Source organism: Peromyscus leucopus, chromosome 22 (assembly GCF_004664715.2).
Source record: "Peromyscus leucopus breed LL Stock chromosome 22, UCI_PerLeu_2.1, whole genome shotgun sequence".
Classification (NCBI taxonomy): Eukaryota; Metazoa; Chordata; class Mammalia; order Rodentia; family Cricetidae; genus Peromyscus; species Peromyscus leucopus.
Genome location: NC_051081.1, coordinates 21825602 through 21844840, shown reverse-complemented (window position 1 = coordinate 21844840; position 19239 = coordinate 21825602). Strand labels below are relative to the sequence as shown.

Sequence of the window (19239 nt, the reverse complement as noted above, 5' to 3'; positions counted from 1 at the left end):
GCGAGGGCTTCATTCTCCCTGATAATTAAAATTTGCTGGCAGAACATGGTGACGCAAGCCGTTAATCCCAGCACTCGGGAGGCAGAGGCAGGCAGATCTCTGAGTTCGAGGACAGCCAAGACTACACAGAGAAGCCCTGTCTGGAAAAACAAAAATTCTGGGCCTGGAGAGATGGCTCAGAGGTTAAGAACACATACTGCTCTTGTAGAGGACCCATGTCAGGCAGCCCGTAAGCATCTGTAATCTAGCTCCAGGGGAACCAATGCCTCTGATTTTCAGGGATACCTGCACACGAGTGTACATACCCACCCCACGGATACACATACCTTTATTTATTTATTTTTTAGTTAAAAAAATATTCTGCTTTTAGAGGCTGAGAGAGAGAGAGAGAGAGCGCGAGCGAGAGCGAGCTCATATTGCTCTTGCAGGGGACCTGAGTTGAGTTCCCAGCATCCACATGGGGCCGCTCATAACTGCCGTAACTCCAGCTCCAGAGGATCCAGCGCCCTCTCCTGGCCTCCCTAGGCACTTGTGCTCTTGGGTACCTGTATTTCTTTTTTATAAACAAATCTTTTTTTTTTTTTTGGAAGAGCTGAGAACTGAACCCAGGGCCTTACGCTTGCTAGGCAAGCACTCTACCACTGAGCTAAATCCCCAACCCCTGGCACCTGCATTTCAATGCACACCCTCCCATACACATAATGAAAAATAAGTCTTTAAAAAGTGTCTGCTTTTTACAGTAAACCTTGATAGCTACAACCCCCCTTAACAAAAGCTTGCAGTCTTCAATAGGACTTAAAAGTGTAAGCAAGCCATTGGACTACAGAGCTGGAGAGCATCTGGGAAGGTCTGTCAGAAAAAATGCATTAAAATTAGGTTTAGAACATATTAAGGGTCTGGGGAGGTGGGGTCTTGCTTATGCAGCATGCATAAAGCCCTGGGTGTGACCAGTTGCTCATGCCTGCAATACCAGCAATCAGGAGGTAGGGGCAGGAGGATCAGAAGGATTTTAGTCCATCCTTAGCTGTGTAGAGAGATCAGTGCTAGCCTGGGATACATGAGACCTCGTCTCAAAAAATAAAATAAAAAAGGAAGAAGGAAACGCCCAACCATTTAATAAGGATGCTTTAAAAAAATTTTTTATATACATGATAAATGCACGTGTGATATATGCATGTGTGTGTGTGTTTGTGTAAGTGAACAGCATGCACGTGTTGTCTTCCTAAATCATTGTCTTAGTCAGTGTTCTATTACTGTGAAGAGACACCATCACCACAACAACTCTTACAAACATTTAATTTGGGCTGGCTGACGGTTTCAGAGGTTTAGTTTATTGTCGTCATGGCGGAAGCATGGCGACACTCAGGCAGACATGGTGCTGGAGAAGGAGCTGAGAGTTCTACATCTGGATCCGTAGGCAGCAGGAAGAGAGAGAAAGCTACTAGTCCTGGCGTGGGCTTCTGAAACCTCAAATCCCACCCCAGTGACACACTTCCTCCAACAAGGCCACACCCACTCCCACAAATAGTGCCACTCCCTAAGCATTCAAATATATGAGCCTGTGGGGGGTAGGGGTGGGGGGGCCATTCTCTTTCAAACCATCACAATCATACTCTTCCTATTTTTGGTCTCCCTGAAGCTGGTGCTCATGGACCAGGGTAGACTGCTGTCTGGCAAGCTCTAGGCATCTGCCTGTCTGTGTCTCCAATTTTCTCTCTCTCTCTTTGCCTTTCTTTCCTATCCATTTAGCACACAATTTTACTAAGAGGTCCAATTTATCTGCTTGTTTTTCTTGTTTATGCTTTTGCATATAGTAGCTAAGATACCACTTCCTGGTCTAAAAAGGTCACAGAGATACCTGTTTTGAGTCTTAGCTCGTACGTTTAGCCTTTCTGGTGTATTTTGAGTTCATTTTGGTGTCTGGTTTGAGGTGTGGGACATAGTCTCAGCACCATTTGCTAAAGGAAGTCTGGTCTGTTTTCCCTCTGAGGACTGGTCCAGGTTGCCTTGCTGAAAATCAATCCATTGTATGTTCAGACGCTGTTAGCTGTCCTCGGTTCTCCCATGGGTCCTCACTTACGCTGGTTCCACAGTCCCCAACAATGTAGGGTTGAGACGTACCTTGAGTTTGTTCTTACTCGAGATTTATTTTGGCTACTATAGGTCCTCACATACCTGTATGAATGATCAGATCTCTGCTAATTTGAATGGAATGGCTCTCACGTGTAGATCATCCTGGGAATTCACCGCCATTTCAAGCAATATTAGCTCTTTCAACCAGAGAACATGGGTCGTTTTTCAGTTGGTTTGGTCTTCGGCACTGTCTTTGGTTTTAGGGTACACGTCTTGTCATTTGTTAAATGTATTATCACCGTTGCTGCTTCCTTGTGTTTTTGAGACAGTGTCTTACTGTGTTTCCCAGGTTAGTCCCAAACTCAGTATGTAGACCAGGCTGGCCTTGAACTTGCATGACCCTCCGATCCTGTCTGTTCTGTGGGTTAGGATTGCAGGGTTTGCTTCCATGCTCCTGTGGTGATTTTCCTCTTCGGTTGCATTGTACTTTATAGCATTTAGTACTTTTCAACCTGTACCATGAGCTGTATAAGACAGTAAGATTTAAGAGGGGACAAGATTGCTCAGTAGGAAAAACACTGGCCACACAAGCAGGCTGATAACCTGAGCTTGATCCACAGATCCCACAGTGGAAAGAGTAAACCAGCCCCTAAGGTTGTCTTTTGACCTTCACATGCACACGGTGGCATGCACTCCTGTACTCTTACACACACACACACACACACACACACACACGCGTGCACGCATGTGCATGTGTCACATGCACACGCGCACACACGCACACACTTTATTTTTAATTTTTGTAATTAAAAAATTATTTTATGTGTGTGAGTGTTTTCCTCAGGTATGCCTGGGCATGCTTGGTGCCCCGGTGGCCAGAAGAGGGCATTGCCTTAGATGTCCCGGAAGTGACATCACAGATGATTGTGAGATGGTTGTGAAACACCACGTGGGTGCTGAGAATCAAAGCTGGGTCTTCTGGAAGAGCAGGCAGTGCTCGTCACCACTGAACCATCTCTCTAGGCCCTCACATACACGGAGGGAGGGAGGGAGGGAGGGAGGGAGAGTGAGAGAGAGAATGAGAATAGAGGAAGTTTCTGTTCTGCCTGGCCCCTCAGGTTTATATTAATTACAAACTGTATGGCCTATGGCTCAGGCTCATTATTAACTAGCTACTAACCAGTGGCTTCCTGGCGGTACGTGTTCTCTCACATCTTGCTTCTCCTGGTGGTGGCTCGCAGTGTCTCCTCCGACCCCACCTTTCTCCTTCCTGTATCTCTGCTTGGATTTCCTGCCTGGCTCTCTTCTGCCTTGCCATAGGCCAAAGCAGCTTCTTTAGTAACCAATGGTAGCAACACATATTCACAGCGTACAGAAAGACATCCCACAGCAAGAAGGGGAGGCGGGGAGAGAGAAAGAAAACAAGCTGGGAGTCAGGCCCACACCTTTAATCCCAGCACTCAGGAGGCAGAGGCAGGGGGATCTCTGTGAGTTCAGTACCAGCCTGGTCTGCGGAGTGAGATCCAGGACAGCCAAAGCTACACAGAGAAACCCTGTCTCGAAAAAGCAAACCAAACAAAAGCTTAGCGGGTGTATAGCTCAGTGATAGAGTGCTTGCTCAGGAGCTCAGGTCCTGCATTTTGTCCCCAGCACCACAAGAAAAGAAAGTTAGCATTTGGTAGACTAAGGTAGGAGGAGCACCTTGAGTCTGAGGTCAGCCTGGACTGCAGAGTGAAATCCAGGCCAACTTCTGCTAGAAACAAACATACGTACATATATACATACATACATGCATGCATGCGTGCATACATACACACACTTGGAAGGCAGGGGAATGCAGATCTTTGTGAGTTCCAGGCCAGCCTGGTCTACATAGAGAGTTCCAGGCCAGCTAGGGCTACATGGTGAGACCCTGTCTAAAAACAGGAACAGAACCAAAAACACAAACCAAAACAACAACAAAAGGCGAGGCGTGCTCTCGTTGGTGTGACGTGTGTTGGTGCCTTTTGCTCCGTAGGCACCGTTGGAATTCAGTTAAGCCGTGTCTCCTAGAGCAACAACACTTGTCAGATTCCAGTTAGGTAAAGATCGGGATTCTGTGTGCTATTTGCTGGGCTAATATTGCCAATGCCGCAATAACTTGAGGTTATTAGACTTGCTGCTCTGTGGTCGTCAGAGAGGACATTCAGGGGCCTGGAATTGCCGTGTTCTTTGGGCATGGTGAGACTTTAACTTGATTGTGTGTGTGTTGTGTGTGTGTGTGTGTGTGTGTGTGTGTCTGTGAGTGTGTATCCATGTGTGTGTGTCTGTGTCTGTGTGTTCCCCTGTCCACCTCTGCATATAGATGGATGTCAGAGGACAACTCGGAGAATCACTTCTCTCCCCCCATTACGTGGGACCCCGGGGTTGGAACTCAGGTCATCTAGCTTCTTGCAGGTGCCTTTACCCGCTGAGACAACTTCCCGGCTCCCAGATGAGGCTTTTTAAAACCAATCGGTTCTCCAGGCTTGTTTTCAGTTCAGAACTTTAAGATCTGAATCAGAGACGCCAGGCCCTCTTGCAATTAAAGACAGAATTGTGTGGAATGGTGTTTGATAAGATGCCTTTGTTGGTCCTGGGCCCCCGAGATAAGACCCGTGACAGTTGGATCTGCTGCTGTCTGTGTGGCACCTCGGTCACTCTGCGTGAAGAGCAGCTGCGCTCTTCCTGTCCTGCAGCCTCACGCCGATGTTCGCCATAGACCGCAGTCTGCTCAAGAAAAGTTGTGTAGCTCAAGTTAATCAGATTAGGTCTGTGAATGATATTGGTGTCCCTTTGTCTTTTTTTTTTCTTTTGGTTTTTCGAGACAGGGTTTCTCTGTGTAGTTTTGAGCCTTTCCTGGAACTCACTCTGTAGCCCAGGCTGGCCTCGAACTCACAGAGATCCGCCTGCCTCTGCCTCCCGAGTGCTGGGATTAAAGGCGTGCATCACCACTGCCCGGCTTGTCCCTTTCTCTTTAAAGACATTAAATGTGATGTCAGAAAGATCGTGTGGCCGGGTGTGATAGTACACGCCATAATCTCAGTCATCAGGAGAGGAAGGCCAGAAGTGAGTGCTGTTAGGTTTTGGTCAACTTGACACAAGCGAGAGGCACTTGGGAAGAGGGGCTCTCGTTGAGAAAGTACGTTCACAAGCCTGGCTTGTGGGCAAGTCTGTCAGGCATTTTCTTAATTAGTGATTGATGGGGGAGGATACAACCTGTGTGGGTGGTACCACCCCTGGGCTGGTGGTCCTGGGTTCTATAAGAAAACAGGCTGAGCAAGCCATCCGGAGCAAGCCAGTAAGCAGCTCCCATTGATCTCTTCTGCTTCAGCTTCTGTCTCTAGCTTCCTGTCCTGACTTGCCTCATGATGCATCATCACCTGAGGTGTGGGTGAAATGGGCCCTTTCTTCTTAAGTTGCCCTCACAGCAGTCGAAGAGTAACTAAGGCAGTGAGTTCAAGGCCAGCTTCTGCTACCTGGCTAGAGCGCCTCGAAAATCAAATCGGAACTCCACGGAGAACCTTGCTGCTTCGTTTTTTGCCCGTGGGCTCCGGCCCTGCTTCTCAGTGGCCAAGGCTGGGGGTCGTTTCTCAGTCACTGTCCTGCTCACTGAGGAGCACCTGCCTCACTCCTAATCAATGCTGGTCGAGTGGATGAAAAGCCTCTTTGCTCTCAGGCTGGAGAATTGATTACAGCTCTAATTCCTCGTGGGTGGCACTCTCCACCACCGTCTTAACACGAGGCTCCCCAGGAACAAGGCGCTTCAATTCTATTCCAGTGTCTGAGGTTGCCACTTTTAAACACACAAAGTGTGTGGAGGGCGCTGGACGCTAGTTACCTTCTGCAAGGGAGGGGTTTCCAGCAGCTCCCCCCCCCTCCTGTGCCTGCTGCAGAGGGGAAGATGGGAAAGATGGCCATTTTCCTTTTCTTTCTGGGACATTTTACCCCTTTCTGCCATGTTGGTCTTCGTAGGTTTTTGTTTTTGCTTCGGAAACAGAGTCTAGACTCTGTAAAGCCCAGGTTGACATATCCTGCCTCAGTGTCTGGTATCACAAGTATGTTTACCCCCTCCCAAAATGACTTGGCTTAGAGTATTCATACAAGACAAAGGGGTGGTAAGTATTATGAGTCTGATCCCTGTATGCACAGAGGAGGGTCTGAGACCCTTCAGCACTGGGCCCACGCAGTTAGTTTGTTTTGAGACAGTTCTCTTAGATCCCATGCTGCCCGTGGACTATAGCCCAGGATGACCTTTCTGATCCCTTTGCCTTCCTCTGCTGAGTGCTGCTGGGTTCCAGCATCCACCTCCACTCGGGGGCTTATGCTGTCCTCAGGCTCAGGGTTTCCTGTGGTGCTCAGCACTCCCAGCTCCCTGCCTGGGCTGTAAAAAATGTCTCAGTGTTTCGTTTGCCTGCTTGTTTTCAATTACTCATTTCCTGCCTCAGGTTCTAATTTCTAAGCATAGTTCCTCAATTCTAATCTTTCAGTTGGTTTATTATTTGTGTTATTCAATTGGAAGTTCTGCTGCTGGTTTCTCTGTCTCTCTCTCTCTCTCTCTGTCTCTGTCTCTGTCTCTCTTGTTTGTTTTTTGAGATAGAGTCTCACTATGTAGTCATTGCTGGCCTGGAACTCACTCTGTAGCCCAGGCTGGCCTCAAACTCACAGAAATCCACTTGCCTCTGCTACTCGAGGGCTGGGATTAAAGGCGTGCACCACCATACCCACCTCCATTTATATTTTATTTTAATTAAGGAATTTTGAGATCGGCCCCTGGCTAGCTTAGAACTCTCCATCTTTCTGCCTCAGCCTCCCGAGTGCTGAGATTTCAGGCGTGTTTGATGGCCATTCACACCTTAGCTGCCATTTTTATAGTCATTCACTTTTAATGTTACTTAATATTTTAAAGAAAATTTGTATCTGTGTGAGTGTATGCACATGTGTGTTTTTAGGCACGTCTGCCTAAAGGCCAGAAAAGGGTGTTGGGTGTCCTCTTCCATTATTCGATGTGTATTCCTTTGAGGCAGGGTCTATCCTGAACCTAGGGTTGGGTTTTCTCTGCTAGGCTGGAAGGCAGCAAGCTGCAGAAGTCCCCACCTTTGTTCTCAGAGGTGGGGCTCCAGGTGTTTGTAAGGACACCCGCTTGTTATGTGGGTGTTGGGATCCTAAAGGTGCTCCGTGATTGTACAGGAAGTGCGTTCAAGCCCTGAGCCAACTCTCCGGCCGCTGCTCACGGTTGTTAGTTATTTATTTAAAGACAGCTCTCACTGAGGAGTACTTGTTCACCTTGAACTTACTATCTCATCCAGGTGGGCTTTGAATTGGTGATCCTCCTGCCTCAGCCTCCAGAGTGCCGGGATCACGAGTGTGTACCACCATGTCCGGTTCTGCCATGTTAAGATTGGTATTTATCTTCTTCTTGGCAGCCCGAGAACTTAATTTTAGGGTTGGGATTGCAATGAAGAGTTGAGTGTGTAGTTCGAACGTGATCAGTGTGAAGAAATGATCAAATGAAATACTGATCTGACCTGTCGGTTCATTCTGCTTTAGTATCCCAAGAGGCACCCTGAGTTGTAACGATGGATTCTTTGGATTTCGTTTGTGTAGAGGAAACAGAGGAAGAAACGAGATGACCGTGGAGGCTGACCTCACTGAGAAGCAGAAGCATCAGTTGAAGCATAGGGAGCTCTTTCTGTCTCGTCAGTATGAGTCTCTGCCCGCCACACACATCAGGTGAGACCGACCGTTCGGAAGTTGCCCTAACGTGCCCGGAAACACAGTGACCAAAGCCTTCTTGGAAGCCCCTCAAACTCTCCTCAAGATCTGGCTCAGCTTAGTTGGCAGCCTGCAAACGTCATACTGGGATTTGATCTTGGAATTGATAGTGTGTATTATTAGTGTACAGAAGTCCTGAGCGGGTTCCACAGCGATGAGGTGTCTTTTCGTCGCCTCATCCATTCCTAACAATTTACCTGAGTGTCTGTTAGCATCACACACAATGTCTAGCAGATACTCTTGGGGAAATGCTGGGCATCTTCAGATTCCTGCAATCGATACAGTGGTGAGATTGAATGCAAGGGAATGAATTCAGGGTTTAGTTTGCAGACCCATGATGCTAGCCCTTGTAGGATATATGGCTTTTTATTTTCTTGTGAGTATCTCTGGGATGAAAACCTTGTTCTTTATGACCCTGTTACTGGCATCAACTCTGTGCATTTGCTCAGTTTAAAGCTTTAACAGACGTGTTTTTGTTAGAAATTGAAGCCGGGCATGCGCCAGGCGAGTGATCCGCCGCTTGCCGAGCTGGGCTCAAAATCTTTGCTCTGTGCACTGGTGGGCTCCAGCTCTTGCTTTGTGATCTGGAGGACTGTGCCGGGGCAGTGGTCCTTTTGGATTTACTGATAGGAATTCATGATAGACTCAGAGCTGGGTGTGGTGGCGGCACACGCCTTTAATCCCAGCACTTGGGAGGCAGAGGCAGGCATATCTCTGTGAGTTTGAGGCCAGCCTGGGCTACCAAGTGAGTCCCAGGAAAGGCGCAAAGCTACACAGAGAACCTGTCTCGAAAAACAAAAAAAAAAAAAAAAAAAAAAGAAGAAGAAGAAATAATAATAATAATAATAATAATAATAAAAAAAGATAGATGCCATTGAGCTGTTATTTCAGTGTCGTCTGTAGTAAGTACATCTTAGCAATATAGTAAAATGTTTGAACTCCAGGGCCCGGTGGCTTCTGGGGCTGGGGCTGTAGCTCGGTTGGTAGACTAGACTGTGCCTAGCATGCAGTAAACCATGGATTTGATCCCTAGCACTGTGGAGGTAGGAGCAGGAGAATCAGAAGTTCAGGGTGATCCTTGGCTACATAGGGAAGCAAGGCCAGCCTGGGCTACATGAGACCCTCAACAAGACAAAAGAGGGCTGGTGAGATGACGTGGGTAAAGGCACATGCTGTCAAGCTTGTCAACCCCGACTTCAGTCCCTGGAACCCACATGGTGGGAGGAGAGAATCAATTCCTACAAGTTGTCCTCTGACATGTACCATAGCATGCGCATGATACCCTCTCCTCACAGATAAAAAAATAAATACACGTGATAATAATAGTACCATTAAATTAAAATACAAAACAAAAGACAAGTAGATTCTGACTCTTGGGATCAGTAAAACGTTAGGGTTGGCATGGTCCCTCACCTTCATCAGTTTGGGAGACCTCAGGCAGAGGGAGCTGGGGAACTCCGGTTGTGTGCAGAGGTCAGCTGGAGTCCAGAGCGATGGCTGTGGAAGGAGCCAGTATTGCTGTCACCTTCAACCAGTTCCTCAGTTGAGTTCAGAGTCTTTATTTGTTTATTTATTTTTCTTTTTAATTCAGCTCCTTGCTGGTCATGACAGTAACAACCAATTCAAAAGAAAAGTAGTAGCTGTTGTATAATTACCACGGGGGGTGGGGTGGGGGGGGGGGGGGTGTTGTGGTGGTGGTGGGTGGTGGTGGGGTGACATATCTCAGTCTGCATTTCTGCTGTCAGGCTTACCGTCTTTTCTAAAGCTCTGACCTGGTCCTCCCGCCTACCTATAGAAGCTCGAGGGGCCTTTTTTCATGACTGGGCACAGGACAGCTTTCAGAATAGCAAGTGGATGACGAAGGTACTGGGAATCCATTATTTGCCAATGGTTCCGTAAAAGTTGAGCATCCTGTTTGAGTTCTGTCTAGGAGTTCATGTGCACTCTGTGACTTAAGTTCTCTGCTAGAGAATATGATCAGGCTGGGTAATCTGAAAGTCTTTTCACTAGTCAGGCTAGTTCCAGAAAGAAAACTAGGTGTGCATGGTAATAATTTTGTCCAAAGAATAGAACACGAAAACATATTGGGAGATTATTATATTTCAGTTTTTATTAGCATATATTAATTCCATATAATCATGGTTTTCATTATGATATTGTTATACATTATTTTTTACCTGTGCATATTTTTTTGAGAATAAGTCTCTTATAGCCCAAGCTGGTCTTTAGATTACCATGTAGCTGAGGCTAGCCTTCAAGTCCTAACCCTCCTGCCTCTACCCTCCAGGTAGGGGAATTACAGGCATGCATCACTATGCCCAGCTGGCATTTTCTTAAAGATGTACATAACTAATACATACTAAAAAGCCGTAGGCAACAATTATTTAACTGGAAGAGGCTGGAATATAAAGATTCATTTTGAGCTGGAGAAGTGGTAGGGCCAGTCATAGGTTCTTGCTAGAACACGAGTCTGACAAATGGTTTAACGAATGTATCCAAAACACACAAGTGTATTTTTAATTTCCCCTTCTGATAGCTTGGAATCTGTTTACCAGCGATGCTGATTTTCTTTTAACAGATTGCTTGGAATGGAAAAAACGGTGTTTTTCATCTTCCATAAGGCCCGAGAGAGTGTATTGGGATATAATTACCGAGACACTTATGCAAGGGCCTTACCTAGTGACGATGCTTTGAACTGTGTTGAAGAGACGTTCTCTGCCTTTCTCTCTCTGTGTTTTCCGGGCTGAGAGGGAGGAGGGTGCAGGAGAGCCACACTTTTCTCCTAGGCGGCTCCCCTTTGCGAACGGCTCTGGCAAGGCACGGAGCCTGGCTAAGCAGCCCACACGCTGATGGAGAACAAGGGCTCGGTAGAGTGGTCTTGACATTTAGCTGGTGTTGAAGTCCTGCCCTCTCCGCTCCGGCGTTAAAAGGAGAAAATTGCCGAAGCCCCGTTGTTCTTTGGCAGCAATAGGGGTAATTTGGTGAATATTGACTTTTTGTTCTCAGAGACAGCATCAAGTGCCCAGAATTTCCTCCCTCCTGAATGGAAAGCGGGGAGGGGGAGCCTGACTTTGGTATTCTTGAGCCCTCTGGAGTAGTGAACTTCAATTGTTCACTTGCTGCAAGCCTCCCGGTGTGGCTCAGAAGCCATGCTTTGTTCCCTCTGCCTCCACCAGGAATGAGAGAGACAGGGAGACCTGGGCTTAGTCTGAGCCCAGGAGGATGGGGCATGAGCAGCGAGCATCCGTGTCCGGTGCATTTTCAGGGGCGCAGGAGCAGGACAGAGGCAGGATCCTTCACTCAAATGCTGTGGCTTGGGTCCTTTAATAATAGATTGTATGTTGCATGTATTATAAAGCACAAAGATTTATTGTTATGCCAACAGTTATTGGTTATTTATTTTACTACATTGAGTCTTTTTTTTTTTTTTTTAAATGTATACGTCTAAAGGTTTTCCTACATGTAGCAAATGCTGGATGCTCTTTAAATGAACATCCTGTGATTGATGGGCCGTCCTTCTTCATTCGTCTATAGTGGACAGAAATTTCTAAGTTTGGGGAAGGCAGTGCAGTTACAGTTGGAGGAGGCTGAAGCGCCCATCGATGCTTACCTCATTTCTCAACATAGCCTTCTCTCTGCTCTGTGGTATCGGGGCTCCTATCATCAGTTTTACAAATGGCCTGGCCTTATATGTGGTTCCTGTTCTAACAGCCATTGCGCTTTTTATGGTAGGGCTGCTTTTCATGTGTTTAATCCTCACAGCGACTCTCTAAGTAGATCTGTTATTAGCCCTGTTTACAGATGAGGGGCCAAAGCACAAAACAATCGCGTACTTGCCTGAGCCTCCCACTTCATAAATTGCACGTTTAGATATTGTCTGCAGATATGCAGCATTAATGACTCACACACAGCTAGTGCTAGAAAACTATCAGGCACAATGAAAGCCCCGAAGTCACTGGTTGAGTAGGTAGGCTTTTTGAATGTCAACCTCACATAATTCTTATATAGATTCAAGTCAGTTGGGTAGGTCTAAAATTAAAGCTATTTCAGCCCATACGTTGTATTATTATTCCGGAAGATAATGTTACAGTGCCAGCTGCATGGAGAAACCCGGAACTCACCCTCCCAGCCTGGTTTGTGGATGTGTCTGTCCTTTCTGTGCCCGGCCGGAGCTTCTCTACATCTCAGATGCACTAAAGCCTGGCTTCTTAACAGCTGCTAATTAGAGGGCCGGTACATGTAACGATTCCGTCTCTTCCCTGCCTGTGGCACAACTAGTCGTAATTAAAAGGAGCTAATTCTTTCCATCTCTGAGATCTGGACCACAGCCTTTGAAATTAGGCTTCAGTGTGCCTTAAAAACTGTGCCTTAGATACCTGGTGGTGGTTGGTCCCAGTAGGTCCTCCTGTAACAGGTTTTGGACCCGAATATCCGCTCTCCAAGCGTCTCCTTGCAAAGCGTGAACGTTCGCAGAGACATCCATTATAGCCGTGCTTGTGGACCTCGCCCTAGTTTCGGGACCCAGTCTTCCTCATGGTTTAACTCTGGCTGTGCTGGATATCACTGTAGCAGGAATCTTAACAGTTCTTATTAATAAAATCAAACCTGAGGCCAGGTATTCTGGTGAACACTGGAAGATCAGAGAGACAGAACAGGCCACAGCTTCCTCACCTTTCCAGTTCCTCAGCTGATCCTGTTTCCTCAGACTGGAAGCCTCTGTGTCCTCATCCAAATGGCTCTCAGCTGAACTGTGCTGCTCCAAAGCCTGAAAGCTTAACCAGCCAAATGCTTCTAGTTCCTGGTCCTCACGCCTTATATACCTTTCTGCTTTCTGCCATCACCCCCTGGGATTAAAGGCGTGAGTCACCATGCCTGGCTGTTTCTAATTTGGCCTTGAACTCACAAAGATCCAGATGGATTTCTGCCTCTGGAGTGCTAGGATTAAAGGTGTGAGTGCCACCATTTTCTAGCCTCTGTATCTAGTGGCTGTTCTGTCTCTGACCCCAGATAAGTTTATTAGGGTGCACAATATTTTGGGGAACACAATACCACCACACATCACACTCATTGTCGTCAATTGTGTCATGCCCCCCCCCCAGCTCTAGTACTGGGATTGAATCCAGGGTCCTGAGTACCTTCAGCCCAACCGTGCTTTTTGTTTTTATTATTATTATTATTATTTTTTTTAAATCGTTTTTTGAGTTTTGTTTGCTTCAGGACATTTTTATTCCGTAGAGCCGGCTGGCCTGGAACTCTGATAAGCCTCCTCCTCTCAGCTTCCCTAGTGCTGGGACAACTGTCATGACCACCCACCTGTGTGCCCCTTGTGGGTTATTATTATTAAAATTTTTTTTTACATCTATTTATTGTGTGTCTGGGCCTGTGGGCTTGTGCATGTCGGTGTGTCTGTATGGAGGTGACTTGTGGGAGTCAGTCACTCATCTTTCCATATGGGGGTCCTGGGGCTCGAACTCAGGTTGTCCCCCTTCGCAGGTGACAGCTGCCTTCACCTGCTGAGCCGCACTGCTTTCTCAGAGGGACCAGAGAGAAACTCCTTCCAGCCTAGGTTTGGTGAGAGCAGCGGGGTGCGTTGTGAAGCCCCAGGTGTTGCGTCTCTGGGGCGCCTCTGAAGTTGCCAGGTTAGCGCGCCAGCATGCCGACACCACCCACCATCCCTGTCACCGTCGCCCTGCAGAAGAATGGCTACGGCCACCGTCTGCGGAAACCGCCTTTGTCTAAGGATGCCATGTGGCAACTCCAAATGAGGAGTCGCCTGTCTTAATTCAGTTTTGAGAGTCTCTTGAACAGCTGTTAAAATCTTGCACCTTATGTAAAATTTGCCTAAATAGTTCTGTTCAGTCTGCGTCTTAAGACGCGAGATCTCGGAGGTCAGCGGCTCGGTGCCTCTCTCTCTCCTCTGTGGAGAACAGTACACAAGGGCCATTCAGAACTGGAAACTTCCACGGAGCCTGCTTCCATTTTTATTCTTAAAGGAAATAAAAGTCATTAGCAGATAGTAATCTCTTCTCAGTTACAGTTGACCTCACATAGAATTTGAGATTAAGAATGACAATTAGGGTAGAATTTTATTTAAATCTCATTAGAATGAGAATCAAAGATGGGTGTATGGCAGACAGGCTGCTCGGGACTTTGGGGAGAAATGACTGGAGTCAGTATCAAACTTGCACATGGATCACCAGGCGGAGGATTGGGGGGTTCTCTTTTGATATAGACTGTTGCCAAACAGAACCCCCTTGTGAGCGGTCTGCCACAGCCATCATGGGAGAAATGAAGGTGTGTTAGCCCGAACAGAGGTCTTTGTGGGAGAGATGACTGTAGGTTCTTTTTTTTTTTTTTTTTTTTTTTTTTTTTTTGGTTTTCGAGACAGGGTTTCTCAGTGTAGCTTTGCGCCTTTCCTGGAACTCACTTGATAGCCCAGGCTGGCCTCCAACTCACAGAGATCCGCCTGCCTCTGGCTCCTGAGTACTGGGACTAAAGGTGTGCGCCACCGCACCGCTCTCTCCTTTTGTTTTTCATAAAGAAGTGTTCTCTAATGAAACAGGAAGTACACATAAGTTCACTTCTGCTTACTGAATGTGATTTTGTCTTGAGAGAAAGAGTCCTGGAATGGTTTGACTTATGAGACAACCCGGCTGTTTCATGGAACACGGTGTTTATGTGATGTTACCATTGAAAGATAAAGCCTCGCTGTTTAGCTGTGTTTGGCTGACTTGAAAATGAAGTTTACCTGTTACACACACGGTTGGTTGTCAGTGGTTACCAAGGCGCATATCAAACCCGCACATACGATAATGTATACTTTTTGTAGATCAGTTATTCTCAGTGAGGGGGAATATTGTCTCTTAAGTTAGAAATTGAATATATTTGCAAAAATATCAAGCACTATTACTTTTTCTTTAGGGGACTGTCGTCTATGGCTGGCATTTAGCCTTGGCTGGCATAGTACTCACTTTGTAGCCTAGCCTCTAGGCCTCCAACTCAAGTAATTCTCCTGCCTCAGATTCCCAAGTGCTGGAATTACAGATGTGTGCCACCGCAAAGTTACAGCCTGTGCGAATTAACCAGATGTGAGTGCCACCGCCACCTTGCAAAGTAATCAGGAAACGCTACACAAGAACTGTTGAAAAAACCAAAAAAAAAAAAACCAAAAGAAAAAAAGTAATACTTTACATTCATTTGAAAAATATACTTGTCAGAAGTTTCCCTGTGTCCTGCCCAGCCCGCAGCAGCTTATAAAATAATTACTTAGAGGCTTGATATTAACTACAGACTGTTTGGCCTATGGCTCAGGCTTCTTGCTAGCTAGCGCTTTTATTTTAAGTTAACCCATTTCTATTCATCTGTGTATTGTCACGTGGACGTGGCGTTACTGGTCTGCTGGCAGCTTGTTCTTTGAGCAGCTGGATGGCATCTTCCCTGATTCCACCCTTCTCTCTGTCTCTTTGCTTGGATATCCCACCTGGCTATAACCTGTCTTGCCATAGGCCAGAGCAGCTTCTTTATTAACCAATGGTAGCAACACATATTCACAGCATACACTCATGTATTTTTCTCAGTTTTAGTACCAACATGGTAAGTTTTTGACAGAGATAACTTACATGAGCAGAAAGTCTTTGCATTGTTAATAATTTTTAGGGCTGTAAACTGAAATGTAAGCTCAACAAGTTGGAGAGCCATTAATGACACTTGGAGAATGATCAAGCAATAGAATTTGTGTTGCTTATATTAGATATTGAGATAATTGTAAAAATTATAATAATTAAGATAAGGGAGTCTGCTCGTCTGCTTTTGTAAGTTTGACACCAACTAGAGTCATCTGGGAAGAGGGAAATTCAGTTCATGAATTGCCTCTGTCAGATTGGCCTGGGGGCATGTCCGTGGGGCGTCTTCTTGATTCATGATTGATGTGGGAGGGCCTATTCTGCTGTGGGCAGTGCCATTCCTGGGCAGGTGGTCCTGCATGGTGTAAGAAATGCAGCTGAGCAAGCTGGTAGGCAGTGCTCTTCCGTGGTCTCTGCTTCTGTTCTTGCCTCCAGGTTCCTGCCTTGAGTTCCTTGCTTCTGTCTATGATGGACTATAAATTGTAAGATGAAATAAACCCTTTCCTCCCCAACTTGCTTTTTGGTTGTGATATTTATCATAGCAACAGAAAACAAACAAGGTCAGAATCATAATAAGCAGATTGAAAAGCAGATCAACAGAACAAAATAAAATACCTAAGTCAGGGGCGTTGTCACCTGTGATTCCAGCACTTGGATAGTTTTTGGGGGTGGGGCAAGGATTGCAAGTTCGAGGTGAGCCTGAGTTATGTAGTAAGACCTGTTTTTAAAAAAACAAAAATAAAAGAGCTGGAACAAACTCACATATACAGTGCAGTTTGATTTCTGGTACAAGTGGCATGGCCATAGACTGGGATGGGATTGCCAAGGCCATTGGTGGTCATGGGGGAAAGAGAGCATTTCTTCTTTCTCACTTTCCTTGATATTTTTGTTCTCCTTTCTCACTTTCCTTGATATTTTTGAGGTAGATGGGTGAAGTATCGAGGACTATGGGGGTCCAGCCCCTCAATAGTCCCCTCCCAGGGTCCGGGAAGAATCTACAACCAGCTGATAATTAATCTTTGATGAGAAGAAATGAATCTATGTACACGAAACTCCTTAGTCCATATACTTTATTATTCTGTGACAGTTATAAGCTTATATTCTGCTCTCATATTTAGGTCATCTTTAGCCTGATTTCTCTCTACACTTGTCTGCGGGCCCCTCTAAGTTCTATCTTAATTCCTTTGTCTAGTTCTGCCCCTTCTAGGTTCTCATCCATCTTGTTCCTTCCCATATCATTTCCTCTCCCATCTCCTTCTCTCTCATCTGGCTCTTCCTCATCTTGTTCTTCCCCATCTGGCTCTACCTCATCTTCCATCTCGTTCCTCTTGTCCTCTCTTCTAGTCCTTCAATCTAGTTCTTCCCCATCTCAGTTCGTTCCTCTCAAGTTCTTACCCATCTAGTTCTTCCATTCTCTTCTCTCTTCTCTGTCCTGTCGTGCCCTGGAAGTCCTGGTATATATATACACTTACAAGCAGTATTCCCTTAGCAGTGCAAAGCCAGGCTTCCAGGGTCAAATGGAGGGGTGATAAGAATCACACAGGGAGGCAATAACTGTTAATTATCATTTGCAACCCCAAAGGGAAGTGACCAATGGGGAAATGAATTAACTAAAGGCTAAATTCAGGTAATGTCTAAGGAGAGGGCTCTTATGTGCTCAACTATAATCTTAAACATGATTGGTAGAAAATGTTAAGAATCTATAAGTTGCTAGGTCAATGGGAGAAAATAAAACTGTCTTCTTTTTTCCTGCAGCTCCTATCTGTCCAAGCTATCTGCCGTTTTTCTGCAGGGTGGGGGAAAGTGTGCTCAGTCGCTAGGCAACCTGTGTACAGCTAGATGCCTCTGGTGATAGTTAAAGGGAGATCTGGAACTAGAGGTAAGGTTTGGGAAAGGAGGAAGTAAGGCTTAATTGGTACATCCGCCAGGCCTTCTCAAACAGGTAGCCTGGATGCTTAAGTCTATTCTTAGAAAGTATGGAGGTATCTCTGATAAGGTACTTTCCTCCATCTGGGGATGGACCTGGCCGGATGCTGCCAATGATGATAATTACAGGGAGGCTTGAACTGGGGTTCTGGCTGAGCATAGCTGTCAGTGCAGAAGGTTATCTAAATATTCCTAGAAGTGGTTAGGTAAGAGTTAGAGGTCTATAAAGTTAGTAAGGCTGTAAGAAAGAATGGTCTGAGCTAAATTGTGTAAAGCTATTACTTAACGTCTACCTGACCTAGGCGGTGTCCCCTTGTGGAATTTACCTTAAGTCAGGAGACTCGCCTGTGGGTTATCACTATTAATCCTCGGAAATTGGGTGACCACCTGGGTGATGTCTCCTTTAGTCCTTGAAAGTGGCTAGGGGAGATATCTGATTCCAGAGAAAGCCTTTCCTGAGGCTGTTCTCCAAATGCCTGGAATGTGTATCTAGAGAGTGATCAGTTCACATTGTTAGCCCTTCTTAGGGAAAAATCAATTGGGAAAACTATGAAGGCACACATGATTTTCATAACAGAATACAGCTGATATATAACAAGCCAAGTAACACCAAAAACTCCTTGGGATTTGGCTTCCTCTGGAGGAATTAATTCCCTGATTCCTCCAGGTAGTGACTTTGCCATAACCAGCTGAGTTCTTATGATATTCCTGTGGCCCGCAGCAGTGAAGAAACTCGTTTTCTCAGTCTATTTTGCCATTTTCCGGTAGTGAGCGAGTACCTTTTGCCATGTTTCTCTTTACGTGGTATTTCCATATTGGTGCTCAGATTTAGGATGTGGCTGTGAGTGGGATGGGCAAGGCTATGTCTCTCAGGTAGGCACGTTGTCTCTTGGGGTTCATGCTGTGTCTCCTAATCCTTCTCAGGTAGTGCCTCTCCCTGATGACTAAGCATTCAAACAGATGAGCCTGTGGGGGCCATTTTCTTTCAAACCGCCACATTCTACTTCCTGGCCCCCATAAGCTTGTATCAATAATCATAAATCAAAAATACATTCAGCCCAACTTCAAAGGTTCCCCATAGTCTATCACAGTCTCAACACTACTTACAAGTGCAAAGTTCAAAGCCTCTTCTGAGACTCATGGCAGTCTATTAACTGTAACCTTCTCTAAAATAAAAAAGCAGATCACATATGTGGGGAGCCTGATCCCACCTTTTAAAGAGTTCCTATGAGGAGGAGGAGGAGAGAGGAATAAGAAATATCAGGTAGAATGATAGGCCTAGCCAATGAGAAGAAAGACAGAAACACAGGATAGTTTCGGGAGGACCTGGGTGAATATCCAACGGCCCATAACTTTATTCAAAAGGGCTTTTTATTAACAATGCCATGAGGCGAGGCAAAAGACCTCCCCCTTGCTAGCTACACCCAAGTGTAGCCCCTTCCAAATACCTGGTACCCAGACCCATGGTCCAATCATCCTCTTTTTTTTTTTTTTAAAGATTTATTTATTTATTTATTTATTATGTATACAGCATGTATGACTGCAGGCCAGAAGAGGGCGCCAGATCTCATTACAGATGGTTGTGAGCCACCATGTGGTTGCTGGGAATTGAACTCAGGACCTCTGGAAGAGCAGTCAGTGCTCTTAACCACTGAGCCATCTCTCCAGCCTCCAATCATCCTCTTATGCTGCTGGTAAAAAGCAAGCTCAGATCTCACTAGGAAACCTCTGTGGGCTCCCACACACATACTTCCAACATTCAGTGGCACAGAATATACATTACCGGAAATACCGGGCCAAGCAAGTCCAAAAACCACCAGGGCAA

General features: G+C 46.0%; 1 protein-coding gene across 1 annotated transcript in view; it reads left to right on the top strand.

Annotated features, from left to right (window-relative positions):
* Mta3 (metastasis associated 1 family member 3) overlaps nt 1–19239 on the top strand; it is a 130225-nt gene that overhangs the window by 25619 nt on the left and 85367 nt on the right. The window contains 2 exon segments of the mRNA XM_037197982.1: nt 7699–7713; nt 7716–7824. Coding sequence (XP_037053877.1) covers nt 7699–7713; nt 7716–7824 — 124 coding nt within the window.